At 33.1% G+C, this 18,665-nt stretch overlaps 1 protein-coding gene across 3 annotated transcripts in view; it reads right to left on the bottom strand.

Annotated features, from left to right (window-relative positions):
* Jchain (joining chain of multimeric IgA and IgM) overlaps positions 1-18,665 on the bottom strand; it is a 45,518-nt gene that overhangs the window by 9,283 nt on the left and 17,570 nt on the right. The window contains exons 2-4 of one of the 3 annotated variants that reach the window (XM_077803196.1): positions 5,623-5,685; positions 4,868-4,986; positions 1,675-1,751 (exon numbers count right to left, since the gene is read on the bottom strand). The exons of 1 other annotated variant lie outside the window; for it this stretch is intronic. In XM_077803196.1, coding sequence (XP_077659322.1) covers positions 1,675-1,738 — 64 coding nt within the window. In that variant the 5' untranslated portion in view covers positions 1,739-1,751; positions 4,868-4,986; positions 5,623-5,685. Of the gene's footprint in view, positions 1-1,674; positions 1,752-3,156; positions 3,244-4,143; positions 4,249-4,867; positions 4,987-5,622; positions 5,686-18,665 lie in introns of those variants that run through there. One more of the 3 variants, XM_026402578.2, reaches the window with a different exon arrangement.

The following is an 18,665-nucleotide window of genomic DNA, read 5'->3' as shown; positions in this document are numbered from 1 at the left end:
TCAAGATAGTAATACAAATCTTAATGTTCTAAAAAGAGTAAAATGATTCAGATGATAGCTTCTTCCCTACTTCTGTATCCATAACTCTCAAATTTTTTTTCAATTAAATATAAAAAAACATATAATGCCTGACTAAAAACATACATTGAGTCAAGTAAAAGGCTTGACTATTAAATACGAAATTTTAAATGTCCATATTCTATATGGCATGTAATTTATTTCCTTACCAGAAATCAAAGAAGAGATTATCATTACTGTTATTTTATAAAAATATTAGGCAGTCTAATAGATCTACCAGAAAAAGTATAGATACTTTCAATCCATCAACCCTTGGATTTTAACATTCTCTCACATACAGAAAGTATTTTTCCTAATAAACCTGTTATTAGGGATTTGCCTTACTTTATTCTAAGAGGGCCTGAGAGACATAATAAGTGCTCAATAAATAGTTAAGTTTAATTTAATTCAACTCAAACAAATAAGAAAATAACTATATAACAATGCATTGTAGATAGGACCACATGAGTTTACTAAAAGGTGGTTTCCCTTATGCATGCAGAATAGGGTAGTAGTTAGAAGCATGGACTATTGGGTCAGATTTTACCTATCACTTGCTGCTGTGTGACTCTGGGTTTAAGCTATTTCACTTAAGTTTCAATCGCTTCAACTATATGTTGGAACCTAGCCTCATATAGCTATTGTGGAAATCAATGGAATGTGTAAAGCTGTTAGCATAATACAAAAACAGTATTCAATAAGTGATGCTCATTTTATATATAGCTACATATAGTTTCATATATATACTTATAAGGTATATAAACATGTTTATAAACATATTTTACATGTTCATGTATATATATCATATATGCTTTATTACTAATATTTTATATTTTAAATATTATTTCATTTTAATGCCATTATTAAATACATATATATATGTATATATATATATATATATATATATATATATATATATATATGTTAAATGGCTATTCTTAATTACATTTTGGTTATGCTCTGTCTAGAAATAAAAATAGGCTCAGTAAGTGTTAGAATTAAACTGGTCAAATTATGTCATTTCTAATTCATATACCCTAGATGAAAACAACTTAACATAGTACTTCCATATCCAGAATCTGATCATTTTCTAAGTTGTTTGAAAAGTCGATAAACAAAATACCAGGAGTGCAGCCATCAAGATACCAACCTGTTTTAATGTTAAACATTGTTAAAGGATCATAATATATCTGTAGCCCAGATCTAGGAAAGTTGTTAGAACTAATACCATTCACTCTGAGTAAATAAAATCACAATGTATTCTACGTTGTGCTTATGGCAATTATTACTTCATTTCTCTAGAATATTAAGAGACAATAGGATGAATGATTTTTAAAAATCAGTGTGGACATTCATATGATATCTACAGTTAGCCAAAAAAATGTACATTCTTTTTCTAAAGATTGTAGTAGGCAAACAAGAGAAAAAAGAACAAGAAGAATCACACCAAGTCTCATCTGTATAAATGTCACTATCCATATAAAGATTAAAGCATGTTAGAAGAAATTAGCTGGTTATCTGACCAACCAAAACATAAATATAAATCTTCAAATCTGAAAAACAGATGTATAGTATATTTTTCCTTTTAGCTGAGTTTATTATATAAATACTACATACCTGTCACAAGAACAGCCTTAACAAAAATGGCAAGAACTCCCCAGAAAAGCAAATGGTTCTTCATCTTGACTTCACTTCTTTTGCAAAAATCGAACCAAAAAGTCAGGGTTAAGGTGTGTGTTCTCTAAGGAGTGTGCAAATGATGCTGCTTCTGCTTTCTTAAAATAACACTCCCTGCAACTAACAAACTAAAAACAATCACCACTGCGGTTGAAGTCTGAACTTCAAATGCTCCAGTGGAAAGAAATGTATGATTCATATTAAAACATTTTCTTCTAAGGCATCCCCCCCAAAAAAACATGATTTGATGCAATCATTTTTATTCTGCACTAATGCTATATAAATGTGTAAACCAAAAACAAATAATAATGTCAAGTTAGGAATCTATTAAAAATGATGTTCAAATAGGGGTCCTCAACTTTATTATCTAGATACATTCATATTAATCTTCAAATCAAATATCTGATGTTTGTTGTAGCTAGAACCCATTAAATTAAGGGAAAGGAAGGAAAAAGGATGAAGCAAAGGAATAAATCAAAGTACTTTAAGATCTCCATTCTATTAATGTCAATTTTTCCTACTAGTCTTTAACCAAGTTACCAGACTTAAATATCTACGTATATTTTCATATTACTTTCAGTTATTTTATAAGTCCAAACATGTAATTAGAAGGAGAAATTGATGGGCTAGGGCTGTGGCTCATTAGTAGAGTACTTGCTTAGCATGCACAAGGCACTGGGTTCAAGCCTCAGCACCACATAAAGATAAGTAAAATGACAATATTGTGTCCATATATAACTAAAAAATATATTTTAAAAAAGTAGAAGAAGTTGTTGAATACTGGATTAATCAATTGCCACATTTTAATTTAATAGCATTAAGGCAGACCTGTTTTCCCATCTAGTAACATCTTTCACAATTGTAAACTCATGAGATTTTTTTTTAATGAGATGCCTCAACAGAAAACTGAATTGTTGAAATATTTGCTTAAATTTTTTTCAATTAATTAGTGTAAAAAAAAAAGACCCTGAGCTTTGGGACAGAGCACCCCCTACCTCTATTTCAACATGCTAGAATTTCCTATGCCCTAGGACTGGTTCCAGTAATATATTGGTTACATTTATATGCAACAGCATCAAATCTGTCACTTTTGATTCCTGGGGTCTCCTAGAATTGTAAGAGGTAGTAAGTAACACTTCGAGATCATAAGTAAGCAAACTGGAAGTCAGAAATGGAGAAGGAGAAATTAAAGGTGAGCATATACTTGCATTCCTTCAAAGAATGTATATTGAAAGTCTAGCAAGAACAAAGTGCCAGCCACTGAAACATACAATATTACTCTAACATCAAAATTTATTCTCATTTTATTTCTACTGTCAGTAGGACTTAGAAACTACTTAGGTTTAAGAGAAATATACTGAAATCACATGAACAATTTTCTGTATTAGAAAAACAAACAGAGCCAGTCATGGTGGCACATACCTATAATCCCAGATATTGGGTGGTAGTGGGGGAATAAGGCAGGAGCATCTCAAATTCAAGGCCAGTCTGGGCAACTTAGTAAGAACCCTGGTCTCAAAATAAAAATTTTAAAAAGTGTTGGGAATTTAGCTCAGTGGTAGAGCACTTGCCTAACATGCATGAGGCCCTGGGTTCAATCCTCAGTACCACAAAGAAAGAGAGAGAGAGAGAGAGAGAGAGAGAGAGAGAGAGAGAGAGAGAGAAAGGAACAAATTCAAAAGCACATTATTACTTCAGTTTGTGGTCAGGATGTCAAAGAAATATAAATCACTCTAAGGGCTCCTTGCCCCTAACTATAGTTTCTAAATAACTGATTTATTCTATAGTCAGAGAGAGAGAGAGAGAGAGAGAGAGAGAGAGAGAGAGAGAGAGAGAGAGAGAGAAACCAAAAGTTAAATGCATACTTTTAAAAGTCATTAGTTCCTTGAAAATATATTCAATGCTTGACTTCCTCTCCAAATACCTGGGGACAAATTAAAGCTTCCCTCAAAGTTTTTTTTTTAATAAAAGCAAAGATTATTTAATTCATAATTACTAACCTAAAGAAAAGCTCTAGGGCTGGGGTTGTGGCTCAGTGGTAGAGCACTTGAGTAGCATGCGCGAGGCCCTGGGTTCAATCCTCAGGACCACATTAAAAAATAATAATAATAAATAAAGATATTGTGTCGAACTATAACTAAAAAATAAATATTTTTTAAAAAAGAAGAGCTCTATATTTTGTATTTCCATTCTTTTAATTTTACAGTTTTGTATTTCTATTATGTAAAATGTTTTTAAGATAAACTATTTTAATAAAAGAAAGATGTGATAATTTTGTCACCAGAAGTGAGTGGCCTATGCAGGCAATATGGGGTCTAGAATCAGTGTTTTACCTCATGTGGTCTACAGATCACCTGCCTAGAATCAACTTAATGTACTTGTTAAAATATGGATTTCTTGGCTACTTACATAGTAAGAATTTCTGGAGATCTAGCCTTGGCATATGTATTTTCAAAAAGCACCCCAGTTGATTCTAATGTACATTAAAGTTTGAAAACTGATGGACAGGAAGCCTGTGGAATAATGGGGAGTGACTAGTAGCTTTAACTATGAAAGAGCAAGATGTTAATAAAGGTAACTTAAAAAAATAGGCTCATACTGAAGACAAATTAACTGAGATTTTTATTTACATTTACAATTCTGGAATATAGGTAATTTTTTCATATTCTTTTTTAGCATTAACTAAATAATTTGTGTCCCAATTTAATTTTTTACATGTATAATATAAACATATATAATTGTTTCTAAATTATCAAGTTAAATTTCATATATATGCATTAGATCTCCTTAACCAATTTAATTTTTAAATCATTTCATCTCCAATATCAATTATGTTCTTCCCACTAAAAATGCAAAATGTGAATAGTAGGACCCTTTACATTCAAGTTAATTATGTGAGAACTTAACTACATGTTCTAAATACATCATCAAAAAAAGGCTTATTTTTACATTCATATTTAAGATTCATACAATAAGAGACTTAGTGACAGACTCATCTAGAGAAAAGATGTCTTAAGGGTAATTTAGTTACTCCCACTCAAATTTTCTTTCAATTTCCAATATAACAGACATTTTGAGTTCAGAATTTGTTTGAAAACAAATAGCTGGATGCTTCACTCTGGACACAACTTACTATATTTTAGGATATGCAAATCATAATAAGATTTTATTTTCTTAGGACACTGAGAACATACTCCCCTTGTTTTCCTCTTGTCTCATTGGTAACTCCTCAGTCTCTCGGTGAATCTTCATCTGAATATTGAGGGAACCAACAGTTAATTCTCTCCTTTCTTTTTGCTCATCCTCTACCTAATTAATTTGATTTTATCCCATGGCTTTGAATATAGGATATGCTGAGGATTTTCAAATATATAATGCTAGCCTTGACTTTGCCCATGGAGCTTCAGATTCCTGTATCCAACTTTCTATTTAGTATCTCCATCTGACTAGCTAATCAGTCTCTAAAACTTGATTAGGTAAAACAGTTCTCTTGATGACCAATTAACTCTCACAATACTATACCAATCTCTTTCTATCTCAAATCTTCCGCATCTCAGAAAATGGCACCTCTTTCCCCCTGTTGCTCAAGCCAAAATTGTCTTCTTCAACTCCTTTCTTTTCCTTGCCCCTATATCCCAACTACCATGTTGGCTTTACCTCCAAATTACATTCCAAATTCACCTGATTGTCTCCCTTTCATTACCACCCTAGTTTAAGCCATCATCCTCTGTCCCAAACTACTATAACAGCCTCTGTAATAAAAAATAACTTTTCCTTTTCCCATGGTGGGACTAGACACACAGTAAATAAAAATGAGTAAGTACCCCAAATTATAAAGTGAGCCAGACACTCCCTCCAAAAGAAGGAATAGAAAGAATAGAACTCAACTTCAATTTACTTCCATCAATCACCACCTCAGCACTCCCATACTCTCATCCTGTCATTAGAAAACTAGAGAGAAAAAAGGGAAGTCTCATCAGAAGCTGTTGGCCTTGTAAACAGAGACTCCCTCTCCAAAATCAGGTGAGAAAAGAGTTTAAGAAAATCACTCAGAGATATCAGTAATGCTGAAAGAAGGGGAAATTGAGACTTTGTAGAGCATAATAGCTAAGAGAAAGGACCTTGAGCCTGACTAATTGGGTTTATCTCCCAATTTGACCACTCTCTAGCTGTGTGACATCGGACAACCCTTAGAAAAATCACTTAACCGGAGTTCCCCTATCTGTAAAAGAGGAAAATAACAATACATACTTCATAGGATTTTGTGAGGGTTAATATGTATTACTACATGTGAAGAAGTTAGAACAGATCGCAACATACCATAAGTGCTATGAAAGGATGCACATCATCATCACAAACATCAACATCATCATCAAGTCTGCAACTTTTTGTTGAGTTGCAGAAAATACAAACTCACCTGTAGGTAACACCTGCAATGAAGCTTAGGAAAGCATTCCTGAAAGAGTTTAACATGTCTCATGGCCATGAGAACACGGTTGCAGATATGTAGGAATACAGAAATGGATATATGCTGATGCTACTTAAGGTATGAATGAAAATATTTATAGTATTTTTTTAACTTGGGGTGTGCAGGGGAGGTAGAACACTTGGAAGAAATGTTAACTTTGTTTGAAATAGGCTAAAGCTGGAAACAATCTAAATGTCTAGAAACAAACTGGATAAACAAATTGTAACATATCCATAGATGAATCTCAAAATAATTATTCTGGGTGAAAGTAGACAAACAAAAATTTGAAAAGATAGTATCTACTATATATAAAATAATACAAGCAAATCTACAATTGGCAGAAAGCAGGTTGCCAGGGAAGGTAGGGACACAGAGAGAAGGAATGGAGGAATACAAGGAAATGAACAAACTTTGGGGATGATGGATATGTTCACTACCATGAGGGTAATAAATTCATGGGTGTACACATGTCATAATTTATCAAATTATATAGTTCAAATATGTGCTTTTCATTGTATGTTAATTATAACACAATCAGGCTCTTAAAAAGTTCATATGTTCAGAATTCAATTTTTAAGATAAGTTTCTCTTGGATGCCCTTTATTAAGTTGAGGAAGTGTCCTTCTATTCCTAATTTGCTGAAAGCTTTTGTCAGAAATGGATATTGGATTTTATATTATTTTCTCTGTTTATGAAAATAACCATATGATCTTCCTTTTTATAGTTTATTAATATGGCGAATTACATTGATTTTTAAATGTTAAACTGACCTTTCATTCCTGGAATATAAACGTCACTTAATCATGATGTAATAGCCTTTTTATAAATTGCTGGATATGACTTACTAAAATTTTGTATCATAAGGAATATTGATTGGAAATGTTCTTGCAATATCTTTGTATGGCTTTGTTATTATAATAATGTTGGCCCAAAATAATGAGTTTAGAAGTATTTCCTCCCTCCAATTTTCTGGAGAAGTCTGTGTGAAATTATTATTTGGAAGAAATGCCAGGGTTTGGAACTTTCTCTAAGGCAGTAAGTTGGGGCAATAGTAGTGGTCTTTTAAATTTTTCCTGTCTTAGAAATCTCCACCTTTTGTTATCCAATGTCTTAAAACCCATTTCATAAGTTTTGTCAATTCTTTTAAGTTGTTTCAGGTGGGAGGGTAAATCTTATTTCTTATTCCATGTTATCCGGGACTGAAGGTTGGAGACATGAGTTAAAAGTCAGTTTGAGAAGAAGCTTTTACACTGAGGTAGACTTTTTAAAATAGGCTTTATTTTATAGTAGTTTTAGGATCACATCAAATAAATAAAACTCTTAATAGTGGAAAATTGTGGAATCTTCTTAAAATATCATCAAGAGAAAGCAAAGGAAATTTTATTGTAGTAATTTAGAATCAATATAGGGAAGAATATGGTTTCACATTTAAAACTATTCAACTATTAATTACATCCATTTTTCAACCTCACAAATCATCCACTAAGCAAAGTGACCTTTTCAAAAGGTAAATCACATCATATCTGACTTAAAATCTTCCACTGGCTTCTCATTACATTTTTTTAATATTTATTTTTTAGTTTTAGGTGGACACAATATCTTTATTTTATTTTTATGTGGTGCTGAGAATCGAACCCAGTGCCTCACGCATGCTAGGCGAGTGCGATACCACTTGAGCCACATCCCCAGGCCATCATTACATTTAAAAGAAATTAAAATTCATTATCCTGCCTGATTTCCCACAACTCTCCCTTGCACTGATCATTCCTCAATCTTCTTCTACTCAGGACCTTTCTGCTTTCTAGATCCTCTGCCTGGTACTCTTTCCATATCCTTGCACAGCTGCTCCCTTATTCAAATATCAAGTCAAATGCCATTGCCTTGGAGAGAACTTTTCTGATTGTTATCATCCCAACTAATCACCAGTCACTGATGTATTACATATTTTATTTTTTTCATGGTATATTTAAAATTCTTTTCATGGTGTTTATCATTATTCAAAATTCTAATTCAACTTATTTAGTATCTGTCTAATATATCTTATTAGAATGCAAGTTCCTTAAAAATAGCATTGTCTTGTTGCTCACTTCTGTTTCCAAGAACAAGTAAAGGAATATCAAAAATATATTGATTGAATCAAGGATGGAGAACATGTTAATAAGGAATTGAAAGTTCCATCTATGTTTGAGTCCTCTAACAAATATTAGTATCTTTTTTAGATAGGCACCATATTGTCAATGTACCTTTCAAAATGTAGTATCTAGATAGGTATTCAATAGTCAAGTGTTATCCTACCAGTACAAAATATAGCAAAGTTAAAACATGTGTTCATAAATGCTACTTAAAATGATAAAGTCTCTTTTTTGGTAGTCACGTTATACAACGGCTTCAATTAAGTATATAATCAACAAAAACCTCTTTAAAAAAAAAAAAGAGTTTCCATGCTGAAAAAAGAAATAGAAGAAGATACCAGAAGGTCGATAGACCTCCATGTTCATAGACAGAAAGAATTAACATTGTTAAAATGGCCATATTACCAAAAGCAATCTACAGATTCAATGTACTCCCCATCAAAATACCAATGATAGTCTTCAGAGAACTAGAAAAAACAATACTAAAATTCATATGGAAGAGCAAAAGATGCAGAATAGCCAAAACAATTCTGATCAAAAAGAGCAATGCTGGAGGCATCACAGTGCACAATTTCAATTATATTACGGAGCCATAGTATAATATTGGCATAAAAACATGTGTAGATATATAAAATAGACTAAAAGACACAGAGACAAGTCCACATAGCTACAGTAACTTGATTCTTGACAAAGAAGCCAAAATTATACATTGAAGAAAAGACAGCCTTTTTAACAAGTGGTTCTGTGAAAACTGAATATCCCTATATAGAATTACATTAAATTTCTATCATTCTGTATAAAAGTCAACTTAAAACAGTTCAAAGACCTAAATATAAAACCAAAGACTTTGTAACTGCTAGGGAAAAAAAGGAAAAACACTTCAATATATAGACACAGGCAATGCCTTCCTGACTAGGAACTCTATAACTCAGGAAATTAATAGCAAGAATCAATAAGGGGAAAGGTATCAAATTTAAAAGCTTTTGCAGAGCAAAGAAAAAAACAGTGCAACAAGAAAACCAATAGAATGAGAGAAAATATTTACCAGCTACTCTTCCAACAGAGAATTAATATCCAGAATATATAAAGAACTCAAAATTCTCAACACAAAAAAAATAATAAATGGGCAGATGAATTGAACAGGGACTTCTCAAAGGAAGTACAAATAGCCAAAAATTATATGAAAAAATGTTCAACATCTCTAGCCATCAGGGAAATGCAAATCAAACCTATAATCTGAGCCCAGTCACAATGGCAATCTACAAGCATATAAAAAACAATAAATGCTGGTGATGGTATGGGAAAAAGGAACTCTTATGAACTGTTGGTGGGAATATAAGTTGATAGAGCCACCATGAAAATCAGTATAGAGGCTCCTCAAAAACTACAAATTTAACTACTTATGGTCCTGTTATATTATTCATCAGTATTTATCCAAAAGAATTAAAAACGCATGTATACCCATGTTTACTGCAGCACAATTCACTATAGCCAAATTATGAAATCAGTCTAGGTGTCCTTCAACAGAAGATAAAGATAATGTGGTATATATCCACAATGGAGTTTTATTCAGCCATAAAGAATAATGAATTTATTTCATTAGCAGGAAAATGGATGAAACTGCAAAGCATCATTAAATGAAATAAGCTAGACTCAGACAATTATCATCTTTTCTCTCTTTTTATATACTTATTTTTTAATTGTAGATGGACACAATACCTTTATTTTATTTATTTATTTTTATGTGGTGCTGAGGATTGAACTCAGGGCCTTGCATGTGTAGGCAAGCACTCTACCACTGAGCCACAGCCCCAGCCCTCTCATTTTTTATTTTTTATTTTTTTTGGTACCAGGGATTGAACCCAGAGGTTCTTAACCACTGAGCCTCCTTCCCAGTCCCTTTTTAATATTTTATTTAGAGACAAGGTCTCGCTGAGTTGCTAAGTACCTCACTAATCTGCTAAAAAACTGGCCTTGAACTCACAATTCTCTTGCCTCTGCCTCCTTAGTTACTGGGATCATATACATGTGCCACCACGTCCAGCCATCTTTTGTCTTAAATGTGCAAGCTAGAGGGACAAAAGAGTAGAAGGAAAATCATTATGGTAGAGGAAGAGGAAAAGGAGGAAGGAGGCAAAGATACAAGGATAAACCACAGAGCAAAATTACTCAAATTATGTTGCATGCACATAATGAATATGCCACAATGAAACCCTCTATTCTATATCATTAATATGTACCAATTAAAAATAATAAGTAATAATAAATAAAGTTGCTGAGGGCCATTGCCAAGTAGGAATGATGCATCGATATTTCCTTGCCTGCGTACCCCATGTTAAATGGACTTGCCTTGGAAATTTGCTGTGACCTTGCATGTGTGTTTGAGAAAGATGACCCTGCTCAAGGTGATCGAGGGTGGATCCAGGTTTGAGGAAGTATCCTGCAGGTTTGAGGAAGTATCCTGGTCCTTGGGTTTAGGGTGTTCCCGGTTTAAGGCATTCCCGGTTTAAGACAATAGGGGTTTTAGGGAAGTTGGAGGTTGAAGATTATTGCTGCTGGGATTAGGGTGTTCCTGCTGTTTGTTCCCGTTGAGTTCTCCTGAGATCAAAATGGGATTTGGGAATAAGCCTCGTGGAGTAGGTGAATTGTGCGGGCAGATGGGGATTTCCCCTGAACGTGTGTGGAGGCTGGTGTGAGTTCGGGAATAAAGAACTGCTGTTTGAATCTACAAGGTGTGTGGTGGCTCGTGATTCAGTGCCCAGTTAAGACACTGGCATAAAGTAATGACATTTAATACTTAAATATTTATCTGGGATTTGGATATAAGATTTAGTATTGGTCCCTACATTTTACCTTGCTAACCTCAGCACAACATTATAACTTATTAGATTCTTCTTTCATCCAGATTCTGAAACTGCACATACTAGTTATTTCTCTCAGCTTCGCAGTATCTGCAAATTTGACATACATGCTATCAGATCCTCATTTAAGTCATTAAGAAAACTAGTAATGTAATGCTTAAGATCGATTTCCATGGCATACATCTAAAGTCCTATATGTAAGCTAACAATAATCCATTAATAAGCCCCCCTTTTTTTGGTACTGGAAATTGAACTCAGGGACACTCAACCACTGAGCTACATCCCTAGCCCTATTCTGTATTTTATTTAGAGAAAGGATCTCAATACTTAGTACCTCGCTTTTGCTGAGGCTGACTTTGAACCCTGATCCTCCTGCCTCAGCCTCCCAAGCCACTGGGATTAAGGCATGCACCACCGCACCCAGCTAAGCACATTTTTTAGTATAGTAATTTATTTCTTATTTAACTCATATCTCCATACTACCACACACTGATATTCCCTATTTCATCCATAACAACAGCATAAACATTTATCATTTTTAAAAAGTCTTGCTTCAACCTCTATCTTTAATATCATCTAATTTCTTCCCTTAAAAATCTTCTCTAACATAAAAGATAGAGCATCCTGGCATTTTGTCACATAAACACTTAAAAGAGGATGATATTTGTTATTGACTTTCTTGGCTTCAAATATAAAATGTAGCCAATTTTCCTCTTAATGGATTAAGTTCTGCATGTAATGTAATAATGCATATTTCTCATTTGTCCTTGAATGTGAAATCAAAAAAAAAAAAAAAGTTTCGGTAATGAGCAGAATTGCCAAATCAACTCCGCCAAAAAAAATCAGAAAAAAAGTGAAGTCTACCTTAAACCTAAAATTAAATGTCAATCCCTAAATTCCAAGTAATCTAACAGTCTTTTAGATTTTAGAAGTAACTTCTTAGTGTTTCCAAAAGTGCCACAAAAGAATAAATATATATTTGTGTACAAAGCCCTAAATATATTTGAAAGCATCATGGTGTTTATCATAAAGGATAAATGAAATGAGAGTCATCAATCCTGAATCTTTAAAAATTATATTATTTCATTTCCTTAGCATTTTCATGAACAGACTCCAGAATCTCTATTGATTCCAGAGTAGGATAAAAACGTAGTAATTTTAAAAGACTGTAAAATGTATACTTGACATAAAGATTTTATATCTGAAATAGTTACAGTGTGATACAGAGAAATTTCATGTTTAGTTTTATAACCAGGAACACATCATCACCTCAGAAACCCAGAATTAATTGAAACTCCCACAAGGAAGATATATGGGGGAATTGATTTGAGAGGGTTCTTCCCCAAAATACAGCTTCCCAAATTTGTTAAAGGCTAAAAGAAAAACAAATGAGAAGGAGCCTATGTTGGCATAACAAATTACCACAGATTAAATGGTTTAAAACAATACAAATTGATTATATAGAGAGCTCTTTTAAGTCAGAAGTCTGGGTAGGTTAGGCTAATGACTCTACTCCAGTTTTCACTCCAATATGGAAACCAATGTGTCAGGCAACCTGTGATTTTTACCTTCTACATGGACATGGAGCAAGGAAGAAAACTCCACAGAGGGAGCAGGGTGTGTTTAGGGATGGGGGAAGCATAGGAGATGACACATGTACTTGTAGAATAACCTTTTTCTATTTAAATTGTACAAATTAAGAATCTATTCTGAATTTTAAAATCAATCTTAGTCATTTTAAAGCTAAAGATAAAGTAAATGTCTAAATTCCAGTCCTTTTTACTTCCTGCAATACCAAAAGCCATTAAGACTATTTTTTCACAACTGCATGGAGAAATTTCTTCTAATTGCCTTTTTTCTTAACCCTAAACACTTTGGATCTTGCATGCAGAGATTACAATATTGACCTTTATCCAATATAGTACATGTAAAACTTATATATAGATATCAGTAGGCAAAAAAAACTAAATATAAAAAGAATTCAAACCAGGATGAAGAAACTTTATCCCAAATTCTTTAAAAATTAAAAAATTAAGACAAACAAAAAAGCTAATTCTTTTTTTCCAACACCTTTCCACATAGACTCAGGGCAAAATTTTGTGGTTAAATGTTTATATGGAGAATTGCACCTGCACTGTGGTCTGTTTTTAAATAAACTTGCACCTGCAGTGGCTTTTCATAACTGCTATTTGGGATACTACACGTCAGTTGCTTGACCATCACACAAAGCTATTTCCCCCACCACACTACCTTGTAGACAGGTCTTAATTTTACAAATGGCCTACTTCAAAAATTCAAAATACCTGTTTAGATTTCATGATCATTTCTCTAGAGGCACAATAATAAGCAAGGTTTCCAGGAAACCCCTCAAACAATGAAAACATGAATAGTTCATGAATTTTAACAGTTGATCCCTCTCTGCTTTAAGGAAACTTCTAATCTATTTTGGGGAGAGGCTTCTACTGTAGTCAAATGTCTGTTTTCTTTTTCCTGTGTATATGATTTGCTAATTCCTGTTTCATAATCTTTTTATTCTGTCAATTTCCTTATCATAAGTTTATCTTTCTTCCACCCAATTCTTATCAAAAATCTTTAATTCTAGTAAGTCCCTGCTTAATGTAATCCCATTTAGTTCATTCTTTTATTCTAATTTCTTCATAATTAATAAATTCATCTGATATCTCCATATACCATTATATACAGATTAGCATATTATTGTACATTTTTATTACTTTTTTCACATGTATTTAATTTTTCTCCTATACCAAATAAATGCTTTCTAGATTCAGAGAAATAATCAGAAAGAACAGTATCAAATGACACCCAAAAAATGAAATGCAGAGACACCAAAAAGGAACTATAGAACTACAGGTATAGTTCAGTTGATAGACTGTGCCCTAGCATGGTTGAGACCCTGGATTCAATCTACACACACACACACACACACACACACACACACACACACACACACACACAAACTTTAAAGACATATTCATCAGGGAAACAAATGATAAAATAAAACTTTTCTTGTTTTAACTGTTCTATTCAGTGTTTACATCCCTTGTAGTGATTTAGCTTGTAGGTGCCCTACTAAATCCATCTTCCTTAATAACAAGGAAAAACTGTAAATTTATGGTGGAAAATACTGGGTCAATTATTTACAAAATGTTGGATGCAACTATAAAGATATGTCTTTTGTCTTAAAGTATTTTATTGGTTCTTTTTAGTTATACATAACATTAGGATTTATTTTGACATAAATATAAAAGCATGGAATATATGTCCCCAGTACTTCCCATTTCTCTTCCCTTTTCCCTCCCCCTATTCCCTTTTCTCTACTGATCTTTCTGATATTTACTTAGCTTTTTAAAAATTATTGTCTTGTGGATATATATAATAGTGAGATTCACTGTGGTATATTCATATATGTACATAGGAAAGTCAGATCAAACGCATTCTATTGTTCTTCCCTTATCCTGTTCTTCCTCCTTCCCCCTCAATTTGCTTCCTCAACTCCACTGATGTCTTAAGAGACACATGTACTCAGTATTCCTACTCAAAGAATAAAAAATATTTTGTTTTAAACCACCAAGTTTGTGATAAATTATTATAACATCAACAGGAAACATACATCCATCTTTCTGACTCATAATTTCCTTGTATAGTTGGGGCAACCACATATTTTTACTTAAAAGAATTTCTCTTTAACACAAACTAAAATAAAGTTTCCATTAAGGCAAATGTGCAATATGGCCCATGAGGCTAAGGCTGCTTTCCTGGCCCTTAATTCAAATGTTTTTTTCACTAATTTATTCTTTCATTGAACAAGTATACATTGGCATTTACTCTACATGGCAGAGACGCAAGTAAATAAAACATATATGTCCTTCAGATGCAAATACAGTATACTTTGTAATAAATACAGTCTACTCAATAATAGATACATTTTCATGATGATGTGGTATGTTGTGCCACAGAAGTAGAAAGTAGGGGCAGGTAGACAGGGTCAACTCCTCTCAGAGAAAGTGATATCAAAGCTAAGACAGTAGGTTGAGTGAAAATCTGGCAAAAAAAAAAAAGATGAATATGTTCAAGTAGAGACTACAATATCATCCAGATTTTATGTTAATATATACCTACCCTTAGTCACTTAATACAGTGATGTATGCTATGGAAAACTAAAATATTTCATCTAGATGTACATTTGGCATTATTATTTTATTTGTTTGCTTTTTTTTTGAGGTTGTAATGGGGATTGAACCCAGGGCCTTATGCATATTAGGCAAACACACTTCTACTGAGCTTATCCTCAGCCCCAAATCTATATTTATTATATGATATGGTTGTGGAACAGTAATTTTATAGAGATGACTATAATGTACACCTCGTTATTTAATACTTTCACCCAGTTTAATTCATTATCAACTTAAAATAAGTTTTCAAATATAATATCAGAATATTATTAATTATTTACATTTCTCTGAAAACAAACTTCATGCATTCACTGTTATTTTTTTGAGGGGGAGGTGGGGAGAGGATACTGGGATTGAACTAAGAAGCACTCAATCACAAAGCCACATCCCCAGCCCTATTTTGTATTTTATCTAGAGACAGGGTCTCACTGAGTTGCTTAACACCTCACTTTTGCTAAGGTTGATTTTGAACTCGAAATCTTCCTTCTAGCCTCCCAAGCCGCTGGGATTACAGGCATGGGCCACTGTATCTGGCTTCACTGTTATCTTAAATGTTATATACTAGAACATTAATTATAGTAGTTAGTAATTACAGTATGAAGTAATGTTCTGATATGACAATCAGGATAGACAAAAATACATTGGATGAAAATAAAGTAATTTATAGTAAATAAACAATCTTATCAAAATCAGAGGCAAAAAGCAAGAACTAAATCTTCCCAAATTAGAAGGAACAACAAACCAATCTCTGAATAATAACCTCTGATTACACATTATGATTTTTTTGTCTATACTCTGACCATATCTACTACAAACATGATTTCCCAGGCTCCAAAACAGAACACGAAAGGTGCAACATGACTGATGCTCCCTAATTCACCTATTTTATACCATTAGGCTCCAAAACAGAACACGAAAGGTGCAACATGACTGATGCTCCCTAATTCACCTATTTTATACCATTATTCTGGTTAAAAATGATACTATGTCTTTGAATAATCTTAGTAAACCTGAGGGTTCAAATTGTTTCAGTACACACTGAAACAGAAATACATTTGTTTATGGGCCCGACAAGTTTTTCATTGGTGATAACACACAGACTAATAATAATATAATTCAGAAGTTCAGAAAACCAACCTTAGAGTGAGACATACTTGGTTTTAACCACTAATTATATAACCTTGGGCAAATAACTTCACATTTTTGAGCCTCATATGTAAAAAGAAAATGTTAATGGCACCCTTCTCATAGGTATGTTGTGAGAATGAAATAAGATAATGGACTCAAAGTAATGAGCACAGCCTGGCACATAATAAATGCTTGAAAAAATAGTCAATGTTATTGACTACTGATAACAACTGAAGAAAGCCCAGACACTATTAAAACTTCTGGAGGTGGGCTGGGTTGTGGCTCAGTGGTACAATGTTTGCCTAGCACATGTGAGGCATTGGGTTTGATCCCAAGCACCATGTTAAAAAAAAAAAAACTAAATAAACAAAACAACTAAACATATATTTTTTTAAAAAACTTCTGGAGATAATAAAAATTTGAACTAAGTAGACATGAATGCTTTATTCAGATGTATTTTTAGTCAATAATTTTTCATAAATTTAATTTCACAATGTTAAGTCTTAAACTTGAATAGGTAATTATGTATCATTTATTAATCCAAGCCTTTTTAATTTGACACTTGGAGATTGCTATAGTTTGAATCAATGTCCGCCAAAGGCATGTTAAAGGTGTGGTACCCAGCCTGCAGTGCTATTGGGAGGTGGTATATCTTTTAAGAGTTGGGTCTAGTGGGTGCATGCTCATGTGCTTGTTTTAGTCATATTCTATCTATCTATTTCTCTATATATCTATCTATCTATAGCTCCTGGCCTCTATAAGGTAAGCAGCCAGGCACTGTCTATGTACTCCCCACCATGATATGCTGCCATACCATGGGCCCAAAGGCAATGGAGCCAATTTTATCATGAACTAGAACCTCTGAAACTGGAATTCAAGAAAACCTTTTCTTTTTTAAGTTGATTATCCCAGGTATTTTGTTAGAGTAATTACTGAAAACTAACAAAAAGATACATAGTCCTATAACTATAGTGGCAAGTATATAACTCTTGGTGTGATAGTTAATGTGTGCAAGAAGTCACTTCTGCAAACAATCCAAAATCTAATTTTGTTTGTTTTTAGATAAATATCAAATATGGTCTCATGTTCCAACTGAATTTGAAAGACTGTAAAATATCTCCCTCCCTCCCTTCCCCACCGGCTGTCGTTCAGATTTTTTCCCCAGGCTTCAGACCTTTATATATCCAATTGTCTAAAATATATCTAGACCCTTGAATATCTTCACAGACACCTGTGAAGCATGTACAAAATTTAACTTTCCCTATTTGCTGCTTGCTTCTAAACTCTTTACTCCAAAATCTTTCTCTCGGTGGAGAATACATCATCCACTCAGTTTTCCATGAAAATCTGGGAGTGACTCTAACTCCCATTCCTCATACTTAATCAAATATTAAATCCTATAATATTATCCCACAATCTATGTATTTTCTCATATTCTTATTTTCAGGGTCCTAGTTTAGATATTAAAATTCATCCTTAGATGACTTTTATAGTTTCACAGTAACTTTCAACCTAGAAGTTTTCACCTTTTAATCAGTTCTCCTATCTTTCCCCATTTAAAATCCTCCAATGGTTCCCCTTTGTTTTTAGGGTAAAGTCTAATTTATCTCTCAATATCAAAAATACAGATCAAAATCACTTTTGCAAACAGTTTATTAAATACTTGAGTTGTTTTTTAATAACTTCTAATACCTTATTGAAATTTAAGAATTCAATATTTATCTCATTATTTGATCAGTTATTGATCAGTATTTACTACATGTAAATAACCAGATTAGATACTGTAAGTTTTACAGAGAAGAATGGTAATATATCTAGCAGAAAACAAGTATATTAGTCTTAACACTAGAAAATGTTTAAACATGCCTAACATAGGAAGTGTTAAGGGACCATTAAATGTTATTGGAAGGAAGTATATCAGAGAAGACAGCCTGGAGATAATAATGATTTTAGGTGGAGATTTCAGACCATGTAAAAACTAAGATAGTGGGGATCGGGTTGTGGCTCAGTGGTAGAGCACTCACCTAGCATGCATGAGGCACTGAAATTCAATCCCCAGCACCAGGTAAATGTAAAATAAAGATATTGTGTCCACCTAAAACTAAAAAGTAAATATTTTTTTAAAAAAGAATTAAGATGGTGGCAGCCT

The sequence above is a fragment of the Urocitellus parryii genome, chromosome 10 (genome assembly GCF_045843805.1).
Source record: "Urocitellus parryii isolate mUroPar1 chromosome 10, mUroPar1.hap1, whole genome shotgun sequence".
Lineage (NCBI taxonomy): Eukaryota > Metazoa > Chordata > Mammalia > Rodentia > Sciuridae > Urocitellus > Urocitellus parryii.
The sequence above is the reverse complement of the archived record's forward strand: the minus strand, read 5'-3'. Positions and strand labels throughout refer to the sequence as shown.